The sequence below is a fragment of the Cherax quadricarinatus genome, chromosome 89, assembly GCF_038502225.1.
Source record: "Cherax quadricarinatus isolate ZL_2023a chromosome 89, ASM3850222v1, whole genome shotgun sequence".
In the NCBI taxonomy this organism is placed as follows: domain Eukaryota; kingdom Metazoa; phylum Arthropoda; class Malacostraca; order Decapoda; family Parastacidae; genus Cherax; species Cherax quadricarinatus.
Genome location: NC_091380.1, coordinates 5,710,777 through 5,737,455, shown reverse-complemented (window position 1 = coordinate 5,737,455; position 26,679 = coordinate 5,710,777). Strand labels below are relative to the sequence as shown.

The window sequence follows — 26,679 nt, the reverse complement described above, 5'->3', positions numbered from 1 at the left end:
ATTTCATAAAAATTGATTACAATGGTGTTAGTATGTGAGGTAATGGTTATGATGGGAAATATGACAAAAACTAGTGCATAAACTAATGTTTTCTCTCTCTTTCTCTTGGGCTAGGCCTAATAAATTTATGGAAAAAACTATTGAGGAACAAAGCAACTTCTAGGACATTTCCAGGGGTCAATGCCCCTGTGGTCTGGTCTGGAACCAGGCTGCCTGGAGGATCAAGGCCTGATCAACCAGGCTGTTACTACCTGTCACATTCATTGTATTAACCACTGCCCAGCTGGTCAGGCACTTATTTGAGGGTAACCATAACAATAAGCATACTGTATAATGAGTGCAAGTGGAAATTTGTAAGAATGTCACTATGCACAAGGGCTCTTCTACCTTCGCAGCCCAGCCTGGGGGCCAGGCTTCCTTGTTACCTGGTCAACGAGGCTGTTGATGCTAGTGGTCCATAGACCCACATAACTATTAAACTAGCTGATTTGGCACTTCTAGCAGGAAGCCGTTCAGCTTAAAAACTTGGCTCTATCTTGGCAGTATTCCATATACAGTGGTACCCCGAGTTTTGAACTTTCTTCGTTCCAGAAGGCTGTTCGAGTGCCGTTACTGAATGAATTTGTTCCCATAAGGAATAATTAAATTGGATTAGGCTGTTTCAGACCCTCAAAAATACACTTGCAAAAGTACTTTGAATAATATACTTACATAATTATTTTATATAACTGGACTTGAGTCCTGGAAATGGGAAGTACAGTGTTGCCTGCACTCTAAAGGAGGGGTTTGGGATACTGGCGGTTTGGAGAGATATACTGTGTATTTTTATACGTATATACTTCTAAACTGTTGTATTCTGAGCACCTCTGCAAAAACAGTGATTGTGTGAGTGAGGTGAAAGTGTTGAATGATGATGAAAGTATTTTCTTTTTGGGGATTTTCTTTCTCTTTGGGTCACCCTGCCTTGGTGGGAGATGGCTGACTTGTTGAAAAAAAAAAACTTACATAATTGGTCGAGTTGGGAGCAGTTCAAAGCTCTGGGTACCAGTGTATTTGTTGGTAGCACATTGAAAAATTTTGGACCTTCCCGAATTTATCCGCCAGCCTTTGTAACTTCCCGTCAGAATCTGCCGAAGAACTGTTCAAGATAAAAAGATAAAGATTTTATTTCTTTGCAAGGTTACAATGTGTATTTACAGTTTTGATTAGTTAAGTGTAAAGAAAGTCACTATTATGCTGGGGCATTTCAGGCAGACGTATCCTAATACATAATAACTATGACAACTCCACCCTTGTATCAAATCCATTATTTTTTAATCCCACACCTCCCTAACATTGAGCAATTACGTGTACTTCTTTTACAACCCCGTCTATAAATATGTTAAGCAGCAATGGTGATATACATCCCTGTCTAAAGCTGACTTTTACTGAAAAATAATAATCCTCTTCTACATACCCTTACCTGAGCCTCGTGATCTACTTAAAAAACTCTATGGCATATTCCTCAATTGCTTTTAGTAATATGCTGCTTATTCAATACATTTGCAACACCTACCATGTTGCTTCCCTATACACCTTGTCATAAGCTTTTTCTAAATCCATAAATGTGGCATCCCTTAACCTATCTTAAATCCTCCTTGCTTGTCACCAACCCAACTTTTGTCTTTCCCCCATAACTTTTTCAATAATGATAACTATACACTTTACCTCGTATACTCTACAGGCTTATTTCCCCCCATAATTTTTATACTGTCTTGTTTCCTCTTCCTATGCATTTCTGACAAGCTTCAGATGCCTTCTTTCATGAATCTATGAACAAATTCACTGACTGTTCAACTACACGATTATATCCTCACCTGCTGTTAATATGTCTTATCTTGTCTGTTTTAGTTGCTTTCATTCTATTAGAAATAGTACAAATGAGACTTAGTGTTGCAGGATTTGCACTCTTCCTATTACTATGCTTTTCTCACAATCCCTTTGAAAGGGATGCCTTCCTGAAGAAGTGCTTTTGATCCAAGGATTGTAACTGCCTTTCCCTTGAGTCAAACCTCATTCCCTTTGCCTCTCATTCTCCAGGGACTGCATAATCTCTACTGCTTTAGCATTTCCCTATGAACATTTATAATGATCTTTATGCTCTAGCTCACTGTACTCTTGTCTACAAGCCAAAATATTACTTGGCAGATCTCTCCCAGTCTAATAAGCATTGTAAATTTTGAAGCATGTGACAGAGGTTAACTTAATTTCTCCTAGGAACTTTCATCACTTTATCTCCATATGTAAGGCTTCACCAGTTTTTTTTAAACAGTATTACAGCTTTATAAAAAAAATCATTAATCTATCTGCTTTATATTATGCAAGAAATGCTACTGTTTTTTGCGTATTTTTTTTATTGTTATTCTTAACACATCGGCTGTCTCCCACCAAGGCAGGGTGGCCCGAAAAAGAAAAACTTTCATCATTCGCTCCATTACTGTCTTGCCAAAGGCGCACTTACACCACAGTTATAAAACTGCAACATTAACACCCCTCCTTCAGAGTGCAGGCACTGTACTTCCCATCTCCAGGACTCAAGTCCGGGCTCCCGGTTTTCCTGAATCCCTTCATAAATGTTACCTTGCTCACACTCCAACAGCACATCAAGTCCTAAAAACCATTTGCCTCCATTTGCTCCTAGCTAACACAGTCATGCATGCTTGCTGAAAGTCCAAGCCCCTCGCACACAAAACCTCCTTTACTCCCTCCAACCTTTCCTAGACCGACCCCTACCCCGCCCTCCCTCCACTACAGATTTATACACTCAAAGTCATTCTGTTTTGTTCTACCCCCTCTACATGTCCGAACCACCTCAACAACCCTTTCAGATATTCCTTTAAACAGCATATAACTCCACCCCTCCTTTAGAGTAAAGGCACGGTACTTGGAACCTCCAGGACTTTAACCCCAGTAGTTGTATATAATACTTAAAATGGGTAATATCAAGCTAGTTTTTTTGTTGCACTTTGGGTGATGCCATGGAAAGGTAGTAGCTAGGCTTTAATACTATATATTCCTGACTTAGAACAGTATGGCAAATAAGTCATAGTAGCATCCTGTAGCACATTGGTCCCAGGAACACTTAATAGTACATAGGTTTGAGCAGCAGAGTGTAGCATGTAGGTTCCTGCAGCACCTTGTAGTACATAGATTCCACTAGATCCCCCATAGTACATAGATCCCGGCTGCTCTCCTAGCTCGTAGGTCCCATGGGCTCACCATAGTACTATACACCCTGAAAGCTTTGTCACATGTGACTTGGCTATGAGAATGGGGTTTGGGGGTTGCACACATTTAATAGTTACAGTCCCTTCAAGATGCCAGTGAAGTGTTTTTTAATCAAGGCATTATTGCTCTCCTTCATTTCTTGGATTGCTTCCCAATCCTCAGGCATTATATGACCCCTAGAGGGTTACTCTTCCCCACGAACATAATAACTGTTGCAGCACATGGGAACTTTTCCACTTGTTTGCAGAAAAATATACAGGACTGTCTGCCTTATACTTTCTGATATTCCATGGAGCCAGTGAAAAGCAGAACAGATGGCTGTGGCTCGCTCCCACCCAAATGTGAAATACAAAGCGACTAAAATGCCAAGAGCAAGGGGCTAGTATCCCCTTCTCCTGTATATATTACTAAATGTGAAAAGAAAAACTTGTTTTTCTATTTAGGTCTCACTGCCTCAGTGAGAGACAGCCAGTTCGTTGGAAAAACAGAAATGAGAGATGCAATCCTGTGCATTACGTTGAATAAGATGCAACCTTAGCTCACTGCTGGGACCCATAAAAACTGGTACCAGAGGTATATAAAAACACCAGATTTAGAGTTCAAGCAAAAAATGAGAGAGATGTTTTTGAGCTTGTGGTGGGCTGGCAGTTGGTTATTAGTGCAGTTGAAGAATGAATATCAATTAATGTTTTTTTTTCTGAAATATGTGTGTTGCTTGTCTACTTCTGAAAGTTTTCTGCTGCAAAAGGCTTCTAGCTCTTAAGCTGACAAATTAACTGTTTTTTTTTTTTTAAACAAATTGGCTGTCTCTCACCAAGGCAGGGTGACCCAAAAAGAAAGAAATTAAATCATCATTCAACATCATCACTCATACATAATCACTGTCTTTACAGAGGTGCCCAGGTACAACAGTTCAGATGTCCTTCCAAACACTCAAGTCTGGCTAACTGGTTTCCCTGAATCCCTTCACAAAATATTACGCTGCTCACACTCCAACAGTTTGTCAGGTCTCAAAAACCATTCGTCTCCATTCACTCCTATCTAACAAGCTCATGCACTCTTGCTGGAAGTCCAAGCCCCTTGATCACAAAACCTCCTTTACCCCCCTCCCTCCAACCTTTTTGGGGCCAACCCCTATCCTGCCTTCGTTCCCCTACAAATTTAATTATGGTATGCTGTATTAATTTTATGCCTAACTTTAAATTTTTCACAATGGCTCTTTGTTTATCCTGAATTTAGGTACAACCATTGAAAGTCGGCACATATCCAATGAAGCATTTAAATTACCTGGAATGCCTCTAAGTCCCAAATGTGTACTCACTGTATTGGAGAGGGGAGAGAGAGAGAGGGAGAATGTGATAATATACATGTATACCTGGAAAGTACTTGAGAGTCTGGTCCCATATCTGCATACTGCCATAATATACTGGAGTGAGAGAGATGGGAGGAAGCATAAAATAAACTCAGAAAAGCAGGGGCACCGTGAGCACAATTGTATCAAGTGTAGAAGTCTTCAAGAGAAAACTGAACAAATATCTCCAACAAGGTCCAGATCAGCCAAGCTGTGATGGATATGTGGGTCAGTGGGCATTAGGCGCAACAGCCTAGTTGACCAGGTAGACACGAGACAAGCCTGGTCCAGGGCCAGGCCCTGGGAATAAAAGAACCTCTTGAAACTCGTGAAAGGTATATCAGAGGTTAGTTGATGGCAAATTTCTGTGCTTCAAATTTGTTTTCATTAATAAATTTCATCACGCAACATGCCTACTCGAATGTGTATGTTGATGTAAACATCACAAGTATCCTCTAAGCTTGAGCATTTTATATTTAGACACACTATAATCATTTAATGTTGTTATAAATAGGAAGCAACTCTGGCTCGATTTGCTGTGAAAGCAGTGGCTCTCGTTACGAGTCAGTCAGCTTAAATTGGAGGTCAAATTGGATTTTGTCATCTAATGAGAAAGGACTGAAGGGGTCAGATCTCTAATTTATGCTTCTATAACTTATTGGAGCAAAAGGGAAGGAAATGTATTATGAGCCTAATAATACTTAGCGAGGACATCCACTGCATAAACAGCATCTATGACGACAAAAAAAAATAAATATTGCGATGCTCTTCAAGAAGGGGCTGCTCTACTGGGGTTGAAGCTATCCACCCTTTTCTGTAATCAAACCTGATTACCACTCAACTTGTACTCTTGCAGTCATACCCTGTGCTGTTGTAGTCAAGCAATATGGGTCTTTAATTGAGAGCCTCATTGTTAAACTTAGGTTTTTCAGGCAGTGAAAATGTGTAGCTTGGGGAGGGAGGGAAAGATTATATTACGAGTCAAGACTTAGTAGGTATTTTGAGCTTCAATAAGGTCAAGGGTTAAAATTCTGGCAGACAGTGAAATATTTCTGTATATTTAAGACATGAGAGAGAGAGAGTTCCCATTAGCAGGAGACTTCTCACTGAAGCTGTAATGTCCAAGAGAGATTTCAGTAGATAAATGTATACCAGTTCATAGTTAAAGAACTCTGTAAGCATTTTTTTTCTTTTTTTTTTTTTCAACAAGTCGGCCGTCTCCCACCGAGGCAGGGTGACCCAAAAAAGAAAGAAAATCCCCAAAAAGAAAATACTTTCATCATCATTCAACACTTTCACCACACTTGCACATTATCACTGTTTTTGCAGAGGTGCTCAGAATACAACAGTTTAGAAGCATACACATATAAAGATACACAACATATCCCTCGAAACTGCCAATATCCCAAACCCCTCCTTTAAAGTGCAGGCATTGTACTTCCCATTTCCAGAACTCAAGTCCGACTATATGAAAATAACCGGTTTCCCTGAATCCCTTCACTAAATATTACCCTGCTCACACTCCAACAGATCGTCAGGTCCCAAGTACCATTCGTCTCCATTTACTCCTATCTAACACGCTCACGCACGCTTGCTGGAAGTCCAAGCCCCTTGCCCACAAAACCTCCTTTACCCCCTCTCTCCAACCCTTTCGAGGACGACCCCTACCCTGCCTTCCTTCCCCTATAGATTTATATGCTTTCCATGTCATTCTACTTTGATCCATTCTCTCTAAATGACCAAACCACCTCAACAACCCCTCTTCTGCCCTCTGACTAATACTTTTATTAACTCCACACCTTCTCCTAATTTCCACACTCCGAATTTTCTGCATAATATTTACACCACACATTGCCCTTAAACAGGACATCTCCACTGCCTCCAACCGTCTCCTTGCTGCTGCATTTACCACCCAAGCTTCACACCCATATAAGAGTGTTGGTACTACTATACTTTCATACATTCCCTTCTTTGCCTCCATAGATAACGTTTTTTAATTCCACATATACCTCAACGCACCACTCACCTTTTTCCCCTCATCAATTCTATGATTAACCTCATCCTTCATAAATCCATCCATTTTTTTTTTATCATTATCAAATTACCCAGTTTGCTAATCCCCATCATGCTAGATGTGCAGCATAATGCTCACTAATGTTGCAGCATGAATTGGTCATTGTCATGTTAGTTTATCGTCATGTAAACACAAACTTGTATAACTTGTTTGCCCAACTTTTTTATTATTGTTTAATAGTGGCCACATATTACCTGAAGTTTACCAGGAGAGGGTTTCGGGGGTCAATGCCCCTGTGGCTCGGTCTGAGACCAGACCTCATGGTGGATCAGGGTCTTATCAACCAGGCTGTTACCGCATGCAAACTGACATACGAACCACTACCCAGTTGGTCAGGTATTGACTTTAGGTGCCTGTCCAATGCCTTCTTGAAGACAGCTGGGGGTCTATTGGTAATCCCCCCTTATGTATGCTGGGAGGCAGTTAAAGAATCTTGGGCCCTGGACACTTATTGTGTTGTCTTTTGATGTACTTGTGGCACCCCTGCTTTTCATCTGGGGAATGTTGCATTCCTTGCCGAGCCGTTTACTTTTACAGGGAGTGATTTTCGTGTGCAGGTTTGGTACCAATCCCTCCAGGAGCTTCCAAGTGTATATTATCATGTACCTCTCTGGCCTGCATTCCAGGGAATACAGATCAAGGACCTTCAACCATTCTCAGTAATGTAATTTAGGTGCCTTATTGTACTTATGTGTTCTGTGAAAGTTCTTTGTACACTCTCCAGGTCTACAATGTTGCCAGCCTTGAAGGGAGCCATTAGTGAACAGTAGTATTCCAGCCTAGATAGAATAAGCAGTTTGAAGAGTTTCGTCATGGGCTTGGTGTCCCTAGTTTTGAAGGTTCTCATTATCCATCCTATCATTTTCCTACCCTATGAGGTAGATGGGACATTGTTGTAGTCTTTGAAGGCTAGATCCTCTTACAATATTACTTCCAGGTCCTTCACATCTCTTTTTCACTCTATTGTATGGTTAGAATTTGTCACATACCCTGATGCATTTTTTATTTCCTCGAGTTTTCCATATCTGAGTGGTTGAAATTTCTCCTCATTGAACTTTATATTATTTTGAGTGGCCCATTTGAAGATTTGGTTGATGTCCACTTGGAGTCTTGCAGTGTCTTCGACAGAGGTCACTGCCATGATGATCCGGGTGTCATCCGCAAAGGAAGACACGAAGCTATGGCTTACATCTCTGTCTATGTCAGAGGATGAGGATGAGGAATAGAATGGGAGCGAGTACTATGCTTTGTGGAACAGAGCTATTGTGCCTAAAATGTCTGTCTTAAATATTGTGTTAACATATCCAGCCCAAGTAGAGTTAAAAAATACTTACAAATCTCATGCAGAATGCCAGAAGCAAGGGACTAGTAACCCCTTCTGCATAAATTACTAAATTAAAGTTAAAATTTTTTTAGTTTTTCCTTTTAGGTCACCCTGCCTCACTGTGTTAAAACAAAAATCTTACACAGCATTTGTTATATTTACTAGAAATATTTTCTATTGTGTAAACATATTTTTGCAGAACTCTGTACAGTGGACCCTCGAATTTCATAATCTCTCTTCTGAATGTAAAACTTTAGTTATTCTCCATAAAATGTATTTTTTTGTTAATATTTTTGGGTGTCTGGAATGGATTAATTGGATTTACATTTTCTCTTATGGGAAATATAAACAAAAAATACATTTTATAGAGGATAACTATAGTTTTACACAGAGAAAAGGGATTGTGAAATTCGAGGGTCTACAGTAGGTTAAATGAACCGCTTACAAACTAGCACAAAGCTGACTAATGGCCTGAATAGTGGGAGTACTCGGGTTGGGAATGCTTCTTCTTTTCTTATATAAACACTGTTCAAAATACACTATGCAAGCTTTTCTAGAATGCATGACTTGTTGTTACTGGATTATTCAAGTATTTATGTGGAATTCTCTACCTAATATTTCTAAATTATGTTGTATAGTATTCTTTATTTCTCAGATGTTTTGATAACACATGATTTTGCTCATGCACTATTTAACACGATAGTGAACATGTAGTAGAGCCTCGGTTTTCACTGCAAAAATGTTCCTGAGGTTGCAATGACTACTATATTGATGATAAATTTGTTTTCTACACCTTCAAATTTACAGGCTAAGATGTTGCTTTACGTCGTCCCATTTCAAAGTCCAGCCTTGTCCAGTGTGAGAACTGTCGGCTCACACTCGGTTCACTGTATCTTGTGACGTAATTATCTTCAGCGTTCTTCTTTGTAGTGACTGATGAAGCCAGCGTATGGCAAAATGTTTTCACAATAAAGATATCCAAATGTTGCATGTGTGTCTGAAAACACTGGAGGCAGTAGTAGTAGTTTTGACATGCTGAATCTGTTAGCCTTGGTAGGTGGTGGTCAGTCCCTCAACACTATATCATAGGCATGCAGCCAGACCTTATGTGTAGAACAGAGGTGAGGTGAAGCAGAGGGTCATAGCTCGCTAGTGGAAGTAGGTTGTGTTAAACATTTGTTTAGTGAACGAGCTGTAGAAGGCTTTCCCTGTGTCAGGATGTCATGGTGTTGCTGAATCAGATAAGTATCATAGTGATGATACTGTATACATTACTGATGAGATGAAGAATAAGACATACAATACTGGGGTGTGTTGCATATATTATTCAACTTGTTGGTATGGTCTCAGTAATATAATTAATGCTGGTGAAGGATCTTAACCCAAGGAATTGGAGATATCCTCTCCTTGGATTGAACTTGATTATATCCCAGCTTGATAAACTGCTCAAATCAGTCCAATTTACAAACCACAGTGGACTGCATGTGGCCACCAATAATAGCAAGGTTGATCTAGCCTTGATTCACCAGAAGGCCTTGCCTGGGACTGGGCGATATGGGTGTTGATCTCCCAAAAATGTCCCTCACCTATCATTCAGGTAATCCCCAGATGCTATGACCTCTGAAAGTTCCATGCTTCTCCGTGACTGTAATAATCCTAATTGACAAAACTTACAAATTGTTTTAATTAATAAAATACCATTGAGAGTACTGTATTTGCAACTCTTCAGATATTTCTACAAGCCAAGATGCATACAGAAAGAAAGGCAAGACTACATATTTTGTATCCTATATAAATTTAACCCTGGCTACTTTCTATAATATTTACTGTATACAAATCATTTGTCTTTGATATTTTTTTTTCTGTAATTTGATTTCTTATAGGCATATATAGTGCAATTTTTAAAGGCATATAGGAAGTCTATGTTTAACAACTACAGTTTATATGTAGTTTGTAGCCAGAATTCACAAAAAATGGTTAGTATTTTGTCTGCAGTGATGTACATATTAACCCTTAAACTGTCCAAACGTAGATCTACGTTTGCTCGCGAAACGCTCCGAACATAGATCTACGTTTTTTTTTTACATTGTTTCTTATGGAGAAAATCAAGGTCGGAGCACTACGTGTGCAAACATAGATCTACGTTTGGACAGTTTAAGGGTTAAACAGCATTTTGTCATGATGCAATTTTTGTTATCACGCTGTTACTTTATTTATTCAATACAGTGTGTCATACCACTTTTTATCACCATTATTTATTAAATACAGTGTGTGACTGTCTTCCAAGAAGTGTGCAGATGATCATAATTCAAATGACCCAGTGAATTGCAGCATTCACACACTGAAGGACAGTGGGAGGTACTTCCCACCTCCAGAACTCAAGTCAAGCTAACATGTTTCTGTAAATCCCTTAATAAAAGTTGCCTTGCCTTGTTAGTGTGACTTTGTAAATGGTCCAAGTCGGACCGAAATGTCGTGGTAAGCTCCTCTCTCGTATGTGCGGGTTATTTGTGTATTGTTCCAGTCATGATATTGTGCCTTTTTCTTATTCATAAAAACTAGTTTCTTCGCTTGCTCCGATCCGAATTATTTCGTGTGTATTTATATTTTTATGTAGTTCTGTATACTGTAGCATAGTAATGAAAAATAGTCTTTTATCTGGAACAACGTTGGTCTTGATGCCAGTGAGGAACTCTGATCCAAGGAATTAGACCTCTCCTCCCTTTGAACCATTTCTGATGGTCTCCCATTCTCCTAGGTAATGTATGCCCCTTATGAGTTTAGCACTCGTCCCATTAATGTACTACTACTAATAAATAACTGGTGCCGAAAACAACTGTATAACATCAGAAATTTGAAAAGTATAAATCATGTCCATCCCCACTACTCCATATGGTCATGTTTTCATGACCACATGTCTTTAAGAACATGTCAGGAAGGGGGTCATTCTCCCTTCTTAAGGTTATGTCATTGAGGAAGCATACGTCCCCTGTGGAAAAAGACATGTACAGTTCGGGACATTTATTGTAGGAAATGTTTCCCGTAATAAATGTTCTGAACTGTACATTTTTTTCCACGTTCTGTTGATATCACCATGTCTCATACAACCCCTCCCCAAGGTTATGTCATGAATGGGATAGAAATGACTATTGGAGAGAGTGAAGGAGACCGAGTTTTAGGGGCTTCATCACCCAGCAGGCTTGTGTGATTATGTTAGATTGGAGTGAATGGAGATGAACAATTTTTAATGGACATTCTGTTGGAGTGTGAGCAAGGTAGCATTTATGAAGGTATTCAGGTAAACTTGTTAGCTGGATATGAGTCTTGGAGGTGGAAAGCATAGTTTCTGCACTGAAGGAAGAGTAGGGATGTTGTAGTCCTGAAGGTGGGAAGTATAGTGCACGTTCTCTGAAGGAGGTTAGGGATGTTTCGATCCTGGATGTGGGATGTAGTGTCTTCTCTGTGAAGGAAGAGTGAGGATGTTGCAGTTGGAGGACACTTTGAGTTGTGATGTCAGCATACTTTTGCCAAGACAGGGATTGAACAAGTGATGCTGAATGTGTTTCCTTTTCTTAGGTCACCCTGTTTTGGCAGGAGATGGCAATTGAGATTTAAAAAAAAAAAGTAACTAGTATAAATTTTTAAAATAAAGCAATGCTAATTAAAAAACAAAGTATTACAAGGAAATATATTAGTAAAACCTTGATTTAATGGATTACTGGGGGAAGCAAGTGGTCAGTCATGGTAATTGTGATCAATAAAAATGTGATTAGATGAACAGTAATAACAATTATGGGTAATTCTGGAACCAACAAACTGTTATTTCCCAGTCAGTCGACCTAGCAGATTTTTGTCCTGTATTTCTGAAGTCCGTTAAATTGAGGTCAGTTAAATCGGAGGTTTAATGTACTGTACTAATATAGGGGGATGCTGAAAAGTAAACTGCAGTAGCAGTGTTAGTATTTGTTCAGTAATGTGTTTCCGATTATTATTTAAATACTATAGTATATGCAGAAAAAATGCTGTAGTTCAATCTGTTACCTTCTTTTTCTTCCCCCCCCCAGGATTATCAGAATGATAACTATTGTTGGGAGTGCCATCGAGAAGGTGTTTTTATCTGTTGCGAGATGTGCCCGAGAGTTTTCCACCTCAAGTGTGCTGGAATGGAGAAAGAGCCAGAGGAAGACTGGGCATGCAGCGAATGCCATGCTGTGATGCAGGCAGAAAATATTGAAAATCGGTGAGTTTACCATCGTTATTGTGTCCTTCAGGATGAACTGTTTTATTATAAATTTGATCTATATTCTTTAAGATGTGATATTTATTCTTAAACTGGGCAGATGTGATTATATTTTGACAACAGGCAGTAAAACCAAATTGGAAATTTAAACTAGAGTTGATAATGGACCAGTAAGTTCAGTTTTTATTTCTGATGTGTGGGTTAATTAGAAATTCTTCTAGATGTGGTATTGTGGTATTCATTAGAGCACCTTATGTCAGTGCACACTTCATAACTCACGGAATCATAATAGCACATTTGCAAATAAATCACAGAAAGGGTGGGGTTTGAACCCATAGTAAGCATAGCCCTAAAACTCTCAGGTCTGTGTGCTATATCTATTTGGATGAATATTATTAGGCTGGTATGGTCCAGGGGATAAGACACTGGTCTGTGTTTTAAGACTTGCTTGCCAAGGGTACAAGCTCCATGTGTTTTGTGATTTAACACTGAATAATCTTTCCTCATATTACACTGGTTACCAAAATTTAACGATTTATCTTGTTCAGAAACCAAATTAGTTGTTTTAACCATGCTTTGATGCTCTGATCATGAATCTGAGCTTGTTTAGTCTCTAACATGTTAATAGATTGTTTCCTTCTTGTAGGAAAGCATTTTTCATTGTGACTCCCTAAAAAAACGTAATATCTGATAGTGACATTGTCCCTAGTAATGCTCCATATCTTTTAACAGGTATAGGACACTTCTTGATTAATACACACTTAGTTGGTGGTGCATTTTGTGTCACTAGTATACATATTTTGTTTTTATTAACACATTGGCTGTTACCCACCAAGGCAGGGTGGTCCAAAAAAGAAAAACTTTCATCATGGTCGTATCTTTATTAATTCATGGGATGTGATGGTGTTGAGTGCAGAAGCAGGAGAAATGGATGGGCTCTAAAACTCCTATCTATTTATTATAATTTGGCGTTCTCACAACTTGTACTCCTCTCTCTTCCATTAGAGTGGGGAAGAGGTGATGTTATCCAGCTTGGATAGTAATTTGTACAGAAACTTTTTGATAAAGTTGGTAGAATTACCGACAATATGTAAAGTAAAAGGACACAAGTACAACTAATGTGACATTTTATTGTGGCAACGTTTCGATCTCCATGTATTGTCTGAAACAGCTTGATAAAGCTCCTGGAGAGCGAAACATTGCCACAATAAAATGTCACATTAGTTGCACTTGTGTCCTTTTACTTTACAGAAACTTTATGTAGTGGACCTTAGTGTAGTTCAATTGATGTATAATTTTCTGACAGATCTTAATCAAATTTGAAATTGTTCACAGTATGGCTGGACTCCATAAAACCTTTTGTTATAATTCATTTAATTTACAGCATAAACTCATTCATGACAAATTCTCCTTTAATTGATTGTTGTCGTAGAGTATGTGCATTTTTATATTTTTTCCATTATTTCGTTACAAGTAATTGAACTTACAAGTACAATTCTTCTTTCAACATACCAGCCGTATCCCACTGAGGTGGGGTGACCCAAAAGAAAAAACTGAAGTTTCTCCTTTTAAATTTAGTAATATATACAGGAGAAGGGGTTACTAGCCCCTTGCTCCCGGCATTTTAGTCGCCTCTTACGACACGCATGGCTTACAGAGGAAGAATTCTGTTCCACTTCCCCATGGAGATAAGAGGAAATAAACAAGAACAAGAATTAGAAAGAAAATAGAAGAAAACCCAGAGGGGTGTGTATATATATGCTTGTACATGTATTGATTGATGGGATAAAGATAGAAATGTTAAAAGCAGGTGGGGATATAGTTTTGGAGTGGTTGGTGCAATTATTTAATAAATGTATGGAAGAGGGTAAGGTACCTAGGGATTGGCAGAGAGCATGCATAGTCCCTTTGTATAAAGGCAAAGGGGATAAAAGAGAGTGCAAAAATTATAGGGGGATAAGTCTGTTGAGTGTACCTGGTAAAGTGTATGGTAGAGTTATAATTGAAAGAATTAAGAGTAAGACGGAGAATAGGATAGCAGATGAACAAGGAGGCTTTAGGAAAGGTAGGGGGTGTGTGGACCAGGTGTTTACAGTGAAACATATAAGTGAACAGTATTTAGATAAGGCTAAAGAGGTCTTTGTGGCATTTATGGATTTGGAAAAGGCGTATGACAGGGTGGATAGGGGGGCAATGTGGCAGATGTTGCAAGTGTATGGTGTAGGAGGTAGGTTACTGAAAGCAGTGAAGAGTTTTTACGAGGATAGTGAGGCTCAAGTTAGAGTATGTAGGAAAGAGGGAAATTTTTTCCCAGTAAAAGTAGGCCTTAGACAAGGATGTGTGATGTCACCGTGGTTGTTTAATATATTTATAGATGGGGTTGTAAGAGAAGTAAATGCGAGGGTCTTGGCAAGAGGCGTGGAGTTAAAAGATAAAGAATCACACACAAAGTGGGAGTTGTCACAGCTGCTCTTTGCTGATGACACTGTGCTCTTGGGAGATTCTGAAGAGAAGCTGCAGAGATTGGTGGATGAATTTGGTAGGGTGTGCAAAAGAAGAAAATTAAAGGTGAATACAGGAAAGAGTAAGGTTATGAGGATAACAAAAAGATTAGGTGATGAAAGATTGAATATCAGATTGGAGGGAGAGAGTATGGAGGAGGTGAACGTATTCAGATATTTGGGAGTGGACGTGTCAGCGGATGGGTCTATGAAAGATGAGGTGAATCATAGAATTGATGAGGGAAAAAGAGTGAGTGGTGCACTTAGGAGTCTGTGGAGACAAAGAACTTTGTCCTTGGAGGCAAAGAGGGGAATGTATGAGAGTATAGTTTTACCAACGCTCTTATATGGGTGTGAAGCGTGGGTGATGAATGTTGCAGCGAGGAGAAGGCTGGAGGCAGTGGAGATGTCATGTCTGAGGGCAATGTGTGGTGTGAATATAATGCAGAGAATTCGTAGTTTGGAAGTTAGGAGGAGGTGCGGGATTACCAAAACTGTTGTCCAGAGGGCTGAGGAAGGGTTGTTGAGGTGGTTCGGACATGTAGAGAGAATGGAGCGAAACAGAATGACTTCAAGAGTGTATCAGTCTGTAGTGGAAGGAAGGCGGGGTAGGGGTCGGCCTAGGAAGGGTTGGAGGGAGGGGGTAAAGGAGGTTTTGTGTGCGAGGGGCTTGGACTTCCAGCAGGCATGCGTGAGCGTGTTTGATAGGAGTGAATGGAGACAAATGGTTTTTAATACTTGACGTGCTGTTGGAGTGTGAGCAAAGTAACATTTATGAAGGGATTCAGGGAAACCGGCAGGCCGGACTTGAGTCCTGGAGATGGGAAGTACAGTGCCTGCACTCTGAAGGAGGGGTGTTAATGTTGCAGTTTAAAAACTGTAGTGTAAAGCATCCTTCTGGCAAGACAGTGATGGAGCGAATGATGGTGGAAGTTTTTCTTTTTCGGGCCACCCTGCCTTGGTGGGAATCGGCCAGTGTGATAATAATAAAATATAAAAACATGTATGTGTAGTGTGACCTAAGTGTAAGTAGAAGTAGCAAGACTTACCTGTTATCTTGCATATTTATGAGACAGATGAAAGACACCAGCAATCCTACCATCATGTAAAACAATTACAGGCTTTCGTTTTACACTCACTTGGCAGGACGGTAGTACCTCCCTGGGCGGTTGCTGTCTACCAACCTACTACCTACAACAAGTACAATTATGTACATGAAAATAAATGTCACAAAGTTGGTGATCCATTTTTCAACACTTATTGAGAACTCTGACGGTAGTGGCTGTAAAACTCATTGGTATTCTAGAAATGCTCTCCGAGCACTTGCTTGCATAGCAGCATACTTAATGGATAGCCAGTTGCCGGTTCTTTAATTTAGGTTTAATTTTAATGCAAAGGTCTACCGAGCATATTAATCGACCACAGATTGTGAGGAGGAGTACGGCAGCCTTTAAGTAGAGTGATGTCGTGTCTGTTTTTCTGTAGGATCCTTATGGGTCCTGCACGATATATATAACAATAATATTTCTGTAAATAGCAATTCTGAAAAACCTGAGTTTGTGCAGTTGATTGTTCTTTTCTCATATATGTTGACTGATCTTACATCGCAGGTTTATTTGTTTGTCTACAACCTCTGGGACCTGACCTTACAAGTATATAAGGTTGCCTGCATCCCCAGACAGTATGCTGCAGTTCACTTGTAATGTTATTCAGCTCTTATGGAATCTGTTACTAGGTAATTATCTATTTGAGCTTGCTGGGACAGGGAAGCTGTACTGCAGCTCTTGGTTCTGCCTTATAATTTTCAGCCAACTGCCATGACTGACCCCTTTTGTGTCTAATGGTTGAACACCTGTGTGTAGTGCTCTCTCACTATTATTGTTTCGTTTCATTTATTTACCGGACTTTGAGTCCTGGAGGTGGGAAGTACAATGCCTACACTTTAAAGGAGAGGTTTGGGATATTTGCTGTTTGGAGTGATGTCTGAACTGTCGTATCTACGCACCTCTTCTAAGACAGTGATTATGTGTGAATGATAGTGAAAGTGTTTTTTTTTTTTTTTCCTTCTTTTTTGGGGTCACACTACCTCAGTGGAAGATGGCCAGCTTGTTAAAAAAAAAAAAAGTACTTTGTAATATCATTGTGGCTCATTTTGGTGGTGTGATTTCTGTTAATGTTTCCTTGTTCTTGTATCCCTAGTAAAGATCTTGCTATTGTCTGCTTTGCCTATACCCTATAATATTTTATATTGTGATTATATCCCCACTTTTTCTTTGCTCCTCCAGTGACTTAAGTCCTAATTCTTGCATTTTTTTTAATTGCTCATTTCCCTCAGTTCAGGCAGCAGTCTTGCTGCTCACAAGAATGTCTTACACATGTAAATTGTTCCTGAAATGCCAGGTCACCGCATGGAGAAGACCCGGGCCAGGACCTGTCCTGGCAAACCTACCTGAAGCTGTTTCTGAAGCACTTAAGTTTCTTGAATGCTACTCATACTGTTTGCAAACATATCTGTTGATGCTATTCTTTGTATGCACCTCAGTAGACAAGTTTGGCCTAATGGTTGTTCCAAGGCTTTTTTTTTTTTTTTTTTTTTTTTTTTTTTTTTTTTTTTTTTTTTTTTTTTTTTTTTTTTTACTTTTCCTGCGAGTTTCCCTTCACTATCTCTCCCTTAATCCCAGATGTTTCCCTGAATGTTGGATCACCTTAACATGAGGGTAAGGTTTGGATGGGTGGGTTGTCCCTATAAATAGGGCCCTTCTCTGAGAGGAGTTCCACGATCTGCACAGGATGCTTGCCTAATCACCCAGCATCTCTTTTGGCATAAATGGTGGGGGACTTTTCCCATTTCCTTGAAATTTTTTATCATATGGTGCTGATCACACACAATGAATTATGGATGTTGACTGCAGAATGTGAAAAGTAGATTTTAAATGGATTTACTTGTTTTATGATAATGATTTAGATAAAATCATATGAATTGGTCATGGCAGTAGCAAGTTGATAATGACAGGGTAAATTTAATAATACTCTGTTACAATGGAGCATGTTTAAAGCCCTGAATAACCCAGCAGTTCTAATACTTTGTAAATGAAAGAAAACAAACCATTTCCCAGATAGTACTCTATCTTTGGAATCTTTTGTTTGCCATCTTGATAACTTTGATTGACTTGGTTTATGTATCAGTAAATATTCATCCAACCAGGAACAGTACGTGACCCAACACCGGGCCTTGCAAAACTCCTCTAGTCACAGTTTCCCATCTTAAGTTTCATCATGCCATAAAAGGCTACTAAGATCCTGGGAGCAATGGGCTAGTAACCCCTTTGCCTGTATAAATTACTAAATTTACAAAGAAAAACTTTCTTCTTCCTTTTAAGGTCACCCTGCCTTGGTGGGATACAGCCGGTGTGTTAAAAAAAATATTCTCCCACTTGCTAAGAAATCTCTGGTACCATCTGAAAAACCTTTTTACATAGTAGTCACTTGATGAGTGTTGTTCAAGCTTGTGGGAGGCTGCTCGTAGCTTACCAGTGCTGTACAAGACTAAATGCAAAGATCTAAATCTGTGTGTTGTCATCTAGCACAAAGAATGGTGGAGGCTTTTAACAACCTGTTCTCTTTAAAGAGGAGAGTGCCTCCATGCCAGTGAAGGGCTCTTGATTCAAGGAATTGGAGTTGTCCTCTGTTTCAGATCAGACCTCTTTGCCCTACCCTCTTTCCATATCCCAAGGCATTGTACGAGTCCTGCAGTATAATACAAGAATTAACATTAGGGTGGACGAGGGGCTCGAATCATGGCCCATAAATTGACAGTCCAACACTACCATCTAGGCTAACCTAGAGCATCAGACTGTCAAAACCTGCACCATTACTTGATATCCCTTCTGAATTACTCGGGTTGCCTGTGTTCCCTCCCCATAGTTTATAATGCTGCACTCTACTCTTTGCTTTCTAATTTTTGTTTGTGCTGTGCTTAATGCTGACCCTGAAATTTTCAACATACTCACTTAATCACAGTTTATAATTAGGATATCTTGTGACTCCTTATACAGTATTCATTATATGCATAAAAAATATACAGTAGCTTCCTTTTGAATTTGGGCAGTGTAGGACCCCGTTAGGATTTTTTTCCTGTTGGTTGGAATTTGGTTTTCATTTCTTCATGATGTAACATCATTGAGTGGAACTTCCAACTTTTAAGTGTTTTAGGTAATGTGCTGGGTCTTCTCACTGATTTAGGTGCTGTGCTAAGTATTCTCACTGTTTTAGGTAATGTGCTGGGTAGTCTCACTGGTTTAGGTAATGTGCTGGGTAGTCTCACTGGTTTAGGTAATGTGCTAGGTACGTATTCTCACTGTTTTAGGTAATGTGCTGGGTCTTCTCACTGATTTAGGTACTGTGCTAAATATCCTCACTGTTTTAGGTAATGTTCTAAGTATTCTCACTGTTTTAGGTAATGTGCTAGGTATTCTCACTGTTTTAGGTAATGTGCTAGGTATTCTCACTATTTTAGATAATGTGCTAGGTATTCTCACTGTTTTAAGTAATGTGCTGGGTCTTCTCACTGTTTTAGGTACTGTGCTAATTTTTTTTTTTTTAACAAGTCGGCCGTCTCCCACCGAGGCAGGGCGACTCAAAAAAGAAAGAAAATCCCCAAAAAGAAAATACTTTCATCATCATTCAACACTTTCACCACACTCACACATAATCACTGTTTTTGCAGAGGTGCTCAGAATACAACAGTTTAGAAGCATATATGTATAATGATACACAACATATCCCTCCAAACTGCCAATATCCCAAACCCCTCCTTTAAAGTGCAGACATTGTACTTCCCATTTCCAGGACTCAAGTCTGGCTATATAAAAATTACCAGTTTCCCTGAATCCCTTCACTAAATATTACCCTGCTCACACTCCAACAGTTCGTCAGGTCCCAAATACCATTCGTCTCCATTCTCTCCTATCTAACACGCTCACACATGCTTTCTGGAAGTCCAAGCTGCTCGCCCACAAAACCTCCTTTACCCCCTCCCTCCAACACTTTTGAGGATGACCCCCTACCCAGCCTTCCTTCCCCTACAGATTTATTCACTCTCCAAGTCATTCTACTCTGATCCATTCTCTCTAAATGACCAAACCACCTCAGCAACCCCTCTTCAGCCCTCTGGCTAATACTTTTAACTCCACACCTAATTTCTACACTCCAAATTCTCTGCACAATATTTACACCACACATTGCCCTTAGACAGGACTTTTTTTTTTTTTTTTTTTTTTTCTCCTCTTCTCAACAAGTCGGCCGTCTCCCACCGAGGCAGGGTGACCCCAAAAAGAAAATACTTTCATCATCATTCAACACTTTCACCACACTCACACATTATCACTGCTTTTGCAGAGGTGCTCAGAATACAACAGTTCAGAAGCATATACGTATAAAGATGGTTTAGAAAGACACGTAAGCAAACACTATAACATATTTATTAGAAAACGTTTCGGTCCTGGGACCTTGATCAAGGTCCCAGGACCGAAACTTTTTCTAATAAATATGTTAGTGTTTGCTTACCTGTCTTTCTAAACCAACTTGTCGGTATTTATTACCAAGGTTTATACCACGTATAAAGATACACAACATATCCTTCCAAACTGCCAATATCCCAAACCCCTCCTTTAAAGTGCAGGCATTGTACTTCCCATTTCCAGGGCTCAAGTCCGACTATATGAAAACCGGTTTCCCTGAATCCCTTCACTAAATATTACCCTGCTCACACTCCAACAGATCGTCAGGTCCCAAGTATCATTCGCCTCCATTCACTCCTATCTAATACGCTCATGCACACTTGCTGGAAGTCGGGACATCTCCACTTATTGCTTGATTATTGTATATACCAGCATTTCCTCTTAAACAGAAAACCAATTAACGTAAATTTTCTTTAACCTAAATAAAATGATAGGGCAAGACAGTGATGAAGTGAATGATGAAAGTGTTTCTTTTTCGGGCCACCCTGCCTTGGTGGGAATCGGCCGATGTGTTAATAAAAAAATGATAGGGCACAAATCTGTGTAATGGAAAAGAACTTGCTTTAATGTTATGTATCAGTAATATACCCAGGTTAGAAACTCTCCCTGGATCCTGATAAACACACCCACTTGACAAATGGGCCTCTAGGCAAATACAGGTACCATCCGACTTACGACCGAGTTTGGTTCCGACCAACCAGTCGTAGGTCGAAATAGACGCAAGTCAAACCTTACTACTGAATGTCAACACATTTTTGTAATGACTATTTTATTGTTTTATTTTGATATTTCATTTTTTACTTTACTTTTTATGCTATTAGTACTGTATTTTATACTGTAAGGTTTAGGATAAACACTGTGTATAACAGTTGTTTATTTCCCAGAAATTTGGCATACAAAACACGGTCATAAGTCGAGTGGTCGTATGTCGAACAGGTCGTAAGTCGGATGGTAGGCGTAGTTGTAGTCTCTAACTACGACATTTTGTTCTGTAAATATAGCACATGCCAGGTATTAGTTATGAGCCACATTGCTTAGCCTTGCTAATTTATGGCTATATGAGGTTAATTTATATTCTGCTCCAACATGAGTTTTGAAAGATCACTGGGTGATATGATATAGGCAGTAGATGCTATAAGGAACTTTGAAACTTTGGGTAGTATTAAAGATCTATCCTTCTTGTAAACTGTGTGTCCATCATCAAAATTGTTGAAGGTGGCTACACACTGCAGCATAGAGGAACCCGAGTTTTCTTATATATTATAAGAGGGCCTTGCTCGGATGACCGGAGCTGGAGCAGGTTAGCTGCTCATCTGTATTGCCACTTTCTGCTTCATTCACGCATTAGAATTATACACAAATAATGTGCATGTAGGAGAAAAATATCTATTAAGCAGATTTCCCGAATTTGCTTGTAACAAATAAATGAACTGTAGATCTAAATCCTGAGGTACTCCTGTTAACCCTTTTGGGGCCTAGTTCCTAGGCCTATTTTATATTAATATGCTCTTGTGCTATCATCCACAGAATGGGTATGGGGTGCACAATAAACTAACCACTTTGGTGGCAAAATCTGAATCTCTATCATGGGGGAAAGAAGCTTATGGCCACGTTGCAGTCCATCTTGGACCATTATATTCTTTCTCCTACGTGCGGGTTATTTGTGTATTGTTCCAGTCACAGAATTGTGCCTTTTTGCTCATGTGCATTTGTCAGCATGCCAAAATGAAGGAAACGTTGACCTACATTTAGTGAGAGTTATTGTAATAAGGTTCCTGAATATTATTTCAATAGTGTGTTGGTGAGTATAGTGTCTGTAATTTGCATTATCGTAGTTTCTAGAATCACCTCTTTTTCATCTGGTATGCATCTCAGTTTATGTACTGTACTGTAATAGGGTTTAGTAGGATAACGTGAATTGATTTATGTCATTTCCAGGAGCACGACCCTGAGGTAATGTTAATTGGGGCATATCTGTATACGTATGTATAGGAATTTAAATAATTAGGAGTATAATGGTTATTGAATTATAGATAATCATTATAGTTTTAAGATGTTTTGTATTTAAATTGTATGTTTTTTATTTTTTTTTTTTTTTTTTTTTTTGAGAAAAGAGCTAGAGAGACGGTCTAGAAAGAGGATAGTGAAGGTTAATGTTGTGATGTTCAGGTGTGAAGGAAGTGATTGTGAGTGAAGGTCATGACAGCTGAGTTTGTCAGATTGTGGTTGCAGGGGTCAGTTCATTGCTCCTGGCCCTGCCTCTCAACCTGCTGCTGGTCAGATTCACACTCCTAGCCTCATGGGCCCTTTCAGACCTATTCTTAAAACTATGCATGGAGTCTGCCTCCACTACTTTTTCATTCAGGTCAGTCCACTTTCCGACCACCCTGAAACAAGAAATACTTTCTGACATTCTTTTGACTCATCTGTGTTTTTAGCTTCTAGCTGTGGTTCCTAGTGCTTGTTTTCTGCCTCTCAAACATTCTGTCCCTTTTGGCCCAGTCAGTTTCTCTTGAGTATTTTGTATGTTTTTATCACGTCTTCCCAAGTTCTGTCCTCGATGGTCATGAGGTTCAGTTCCCTTAGCCTTTTCTTGTAGCTCAAACCCCATTATCTCTGGAGTTAGTCTTGTTGCATTCTTTTGCACTTTAGTGTCTTAACATGTTTCTTTAGGTGCAGGGTTCCACACTAGTGCTGCGTACTCGAAGATGAGCCTGACATATGTTATATAAAATGCTTGGAATGACATTTTGTTGAGATTCCTGAAGGCCACTGTTAGATTTGCCAGATGAGCATTGACTGCAGAGGTTATTTGATTGAAGTGAGCCTCTGGCTGTATGGTAGGCACTATGCTTACTCCCAGATCCTCTTTGAATAAGATCTCCAGTCTCTGTTGTCCCGAGTCTATAACCATGTGATTGGTAAATTAGACACATGTGCAACTCTTGGGTATCTTTATTAAGGAAACGTTTCGCCACACAGTGGCTTCATCGGTCCATCAATCTTCTACTTAAGATTGATGGACTGACCACATCGACTCAAGGTTGAGGGACTGATTACCTCATTCTCCTCCTGTTCTTCAAGCTTCTCCTGTGTATGGACTGATGAAGCCACTGTGTGGCGAAACGTTTCCTTAATAAAGATACCCAAGAGTTGCACACATGTCTAATTTATCAATGTGTCGGTTCTGTGAACCATTCATCTACAACCATGTGATTGGTCTTCTTGCCCCCACCCCCAATCTAATTAACCTTGTACTTGCTGGGTGTTGAATTCAAGCAACCATTTATCTGACCAAGTTTGTCCAATCCATTTGCAGCCTTTCCTCGTCCTCCTCTGTTTATATTCTCAGTTTTGCATCATCAGCAAACAGAGAACATCTGACTCAGTTCCATCTGGTATATTGTTCATATAGACCAGAAACAATACTGCATGTGTGGCTGTGTGTGCGCACGCACGTATTTGTGGTTGCAAGGGTCCATTCTCAGATTCTGGTCGTGCCTCTTAACTAGTCACTCTTCATATTAACTTCTTATCCTATAGTACCTGCTCTTACAACTGTGTATGGAGACTGTCTCCACCACTTCCTCACCAAGATCATTCCATTTCCCAACCATTCTCACTGAAGGAATACTCCCTGACATCCCTGTGTCTCTTTGTTCCCATTTGTCGCCTCACAAACAGCCTATCCCTGCCTACCTTATCAGTTCCCCTAAGGTTTTTGTATGTAAAGTAAAAGGACACAAGTGCAACTAATGTGACATTTATTGTGGCAACGTTTCGCTCTCCAGGAGCTTTATCAAGCCATTACATGGCTTGATAATGGCTTGATAAAGCTCCTGGAGAGCGAAACGTTGCCACAATAAATGTCACATTAGTTGCACTTGTGTCCTTTTACTTTACATATTGTCGGTAATTCTACCAACTTTATTACAAGGTTTTTGTATGTTATTATGTCTCCTCAGGTTCTGTCTTCCAATGTCTTTACATCCAGTTCCGTTAAGTCACTGTGTCTGACTTTTTTGGGTTATCCCAGGTTCTCTACACATATGTTGCTATGTATGATAATTCTATGTAACTGTATTTGTGTATACCTGAATAAACTTACTTACTTACTCTCCTCATAGCTGGGGCCCCTTGGCTCAAAAACAAACCTTGCTGCATACTTCTGCACTTTCTCCGGTTTCTTTCTTCAGATGCTGCATACTCAAGGATGGGCCTCACGTATATACGTACGTGTGTACTCACCTATATAGGGTTGCAGGGGTTGAGTCACAGCTTCTGGCAATGTGGGAGGGGGGACCCTTTTTCTTCCTTCTGATTCCTTTATGAAGTTTGAGGGTATCAAACGCCTTTTTTTTCATATTAATCCATCTTGTTTGGCATAAGGGCATACTTATTTTTATTTATTTGTTTATTTTATATCTTTGCAAACAGTACATTGAGATTTTATACTTACAATAGTGGGTTACAGTACATTGAGATTTTATACTTACAATAGTGGGTTGCAGTGCAAAGAGAGCCTCTATTATGCCTAGTTTAATATGTGTATTATGTACCCCATACCCATCCTGTGGGTGATAGTCAAAAGATTACAGGGGCACATAAATGGGTCCAGGGACTGGGCCCCCAAGGCATACTTGTTCGTATTTTATGCTTCCGAAGTAGTTTGAGTTTTATTTATTATATTTAAACAGCTGTTAGCTTGTGAGGGCCGTGTTATCTACCTTGGCTTGAGTTACTACGTTATCTCACAGAGAGTAGATAGGGTTGTTATCATACTGGGTTAACTGTCGTGTTAAGATAAGCTTGAATTGGGAAATCCACATATATTTTAGTCATTTAAGTTATTACAGTAGTTGTGAGAGCCTCGATGCTTTCATCATGTAAGATGTAAACACAACACAATATATATATATATATATATATATATATATATATTGGGATATTGGCAGTTTGGAGGGATATGTTGTGTATCTTTATATGTGTATGCTTCTAGACTGTTGTATTCTGAGCACCTCTGCAAAAACAGTGATAATGTGCGAGTGTGGTGAAAGTGTTGAATGATGATGAAAGTATTTTCTTTTTGGGGATTTTCTTTCTTTTTTGGGTCACCCTGCCTCGGTGGGAGACGGCCGACTTGTTGAAAAAAAAAAATATATATATATATACATATATTTATATATACATATATGTATATATATATACATATATATATATATATACATATATATATATATACATATATATATGTGTGTGTGTGTGTGTGTGTGTGTGTGTGTGTGTGTGTGTGTGTGTGTGTGTGTGTGTGTGTGTGTGTGTGTGTGTGTGTGTGTGTGTGTGTGTGTGTGTGTGGTAGATAAGCCACATAGGCAACATTTAGGCAGCCTTATTCCGAAACGTTTCGCCTACACAGTAGGCTTCTTCAGTCGAGTACAGAAAAGTTGGCGGGAGCAGTAGAGATGTGAAGACGATGTAATCAGTCCATCACCCTCTACTGCTCCTGCCTACTTTCTGTACTCGACTGAAGAAGCCTACTGTGTAGGCGAAACGTTTCGGAACAAAGTTGCCTAAATGTTGCCTATGTGGCTTAACTACCAACCTGTCGGTATTGTATACCATTTGATAATCACAATACATATGTACCATATTATGTAATAAAATATATCTATTGGTAAAAAAAGAATAAGATGGGGTGGTAGGGGAAGTGGAATATTCAAACGGCTTCAGGAAGAAATCCAAATATTCTTCCTTAAAGCCTTTTTATCCACTTCTCCGAGGCTGTTGCTCCCACAATTTACACCAGAGGTGTAAGAACATAAGGAGTTTTATAGAAAATAGTTTGTCTAGTTAAACTAGGATAGTTCTGTAATGTCCGTGTTGCTTCTTATGAATGTTTAATTGTTAACACAGAATAGTATTTCTCCCGTTAGTAAGTTTATTCAGATATACACTAATACAGTTACATACATTATCATACATAGCAGCATATGTGTAGACAACCTGGGATAACCCAAAATAGTCAGTGATTTATTTCCACTGTTGTCTTTTATTTATTTCCATTGGGGTTACTAATGTAGCTTGTAAGTTTATTTAGGTACAGGCTCACATAAGTGCAATTATCATGCATGGTAGCATGTACACATTACCTAGGGTAACCCAATACGGAACAGTGACTCCAGTCATTAGGTATTTTTAACTAGTCGTATATTGAGCATCGCCGTGAAGAATGGAGTGCCGCTGGGATACCTTTATGCCGCCAACGCTAACAAAGGCCATGCTTCTCCATGGTCTACCCCAGGGAGCGGCAGCTGTGGCTAGCAAGATTAATTAATCTCCCTCCCTCCCCTTCCCTCAATGTAGTGCTCACCCTCCTGTGACTAGCACTTTCGTATCTCTGGCT

General features: G+C 39.4%; 1 protein-coding gene across 10 annotated transcripts in view; it reads left to right on the top strand.

Annotated features, from left to right (window-relative positions):
• Positions 1-26,679, top strand: part of Zmynd8 (Zinc finger MYND-type containing 8) — a 154,713-nt gene that overhangs the window by 11,462 nt on the left and 116,572 nt on the right. For all 10 annotated transcript variants that reach the window (XM_070104124.1, XM_070104123.1, XM_070104122.1 and 7 more), the window contains one exon: positions 12,081-12,256. In XM_070104124.1, the coding sequence (XP_069960225.1) occupies positions 12,081-12,256 (176 nt within the window). The remainder of the gene's footprint in view (positions 1-12,080; positions 12,257-26,679) is intronic.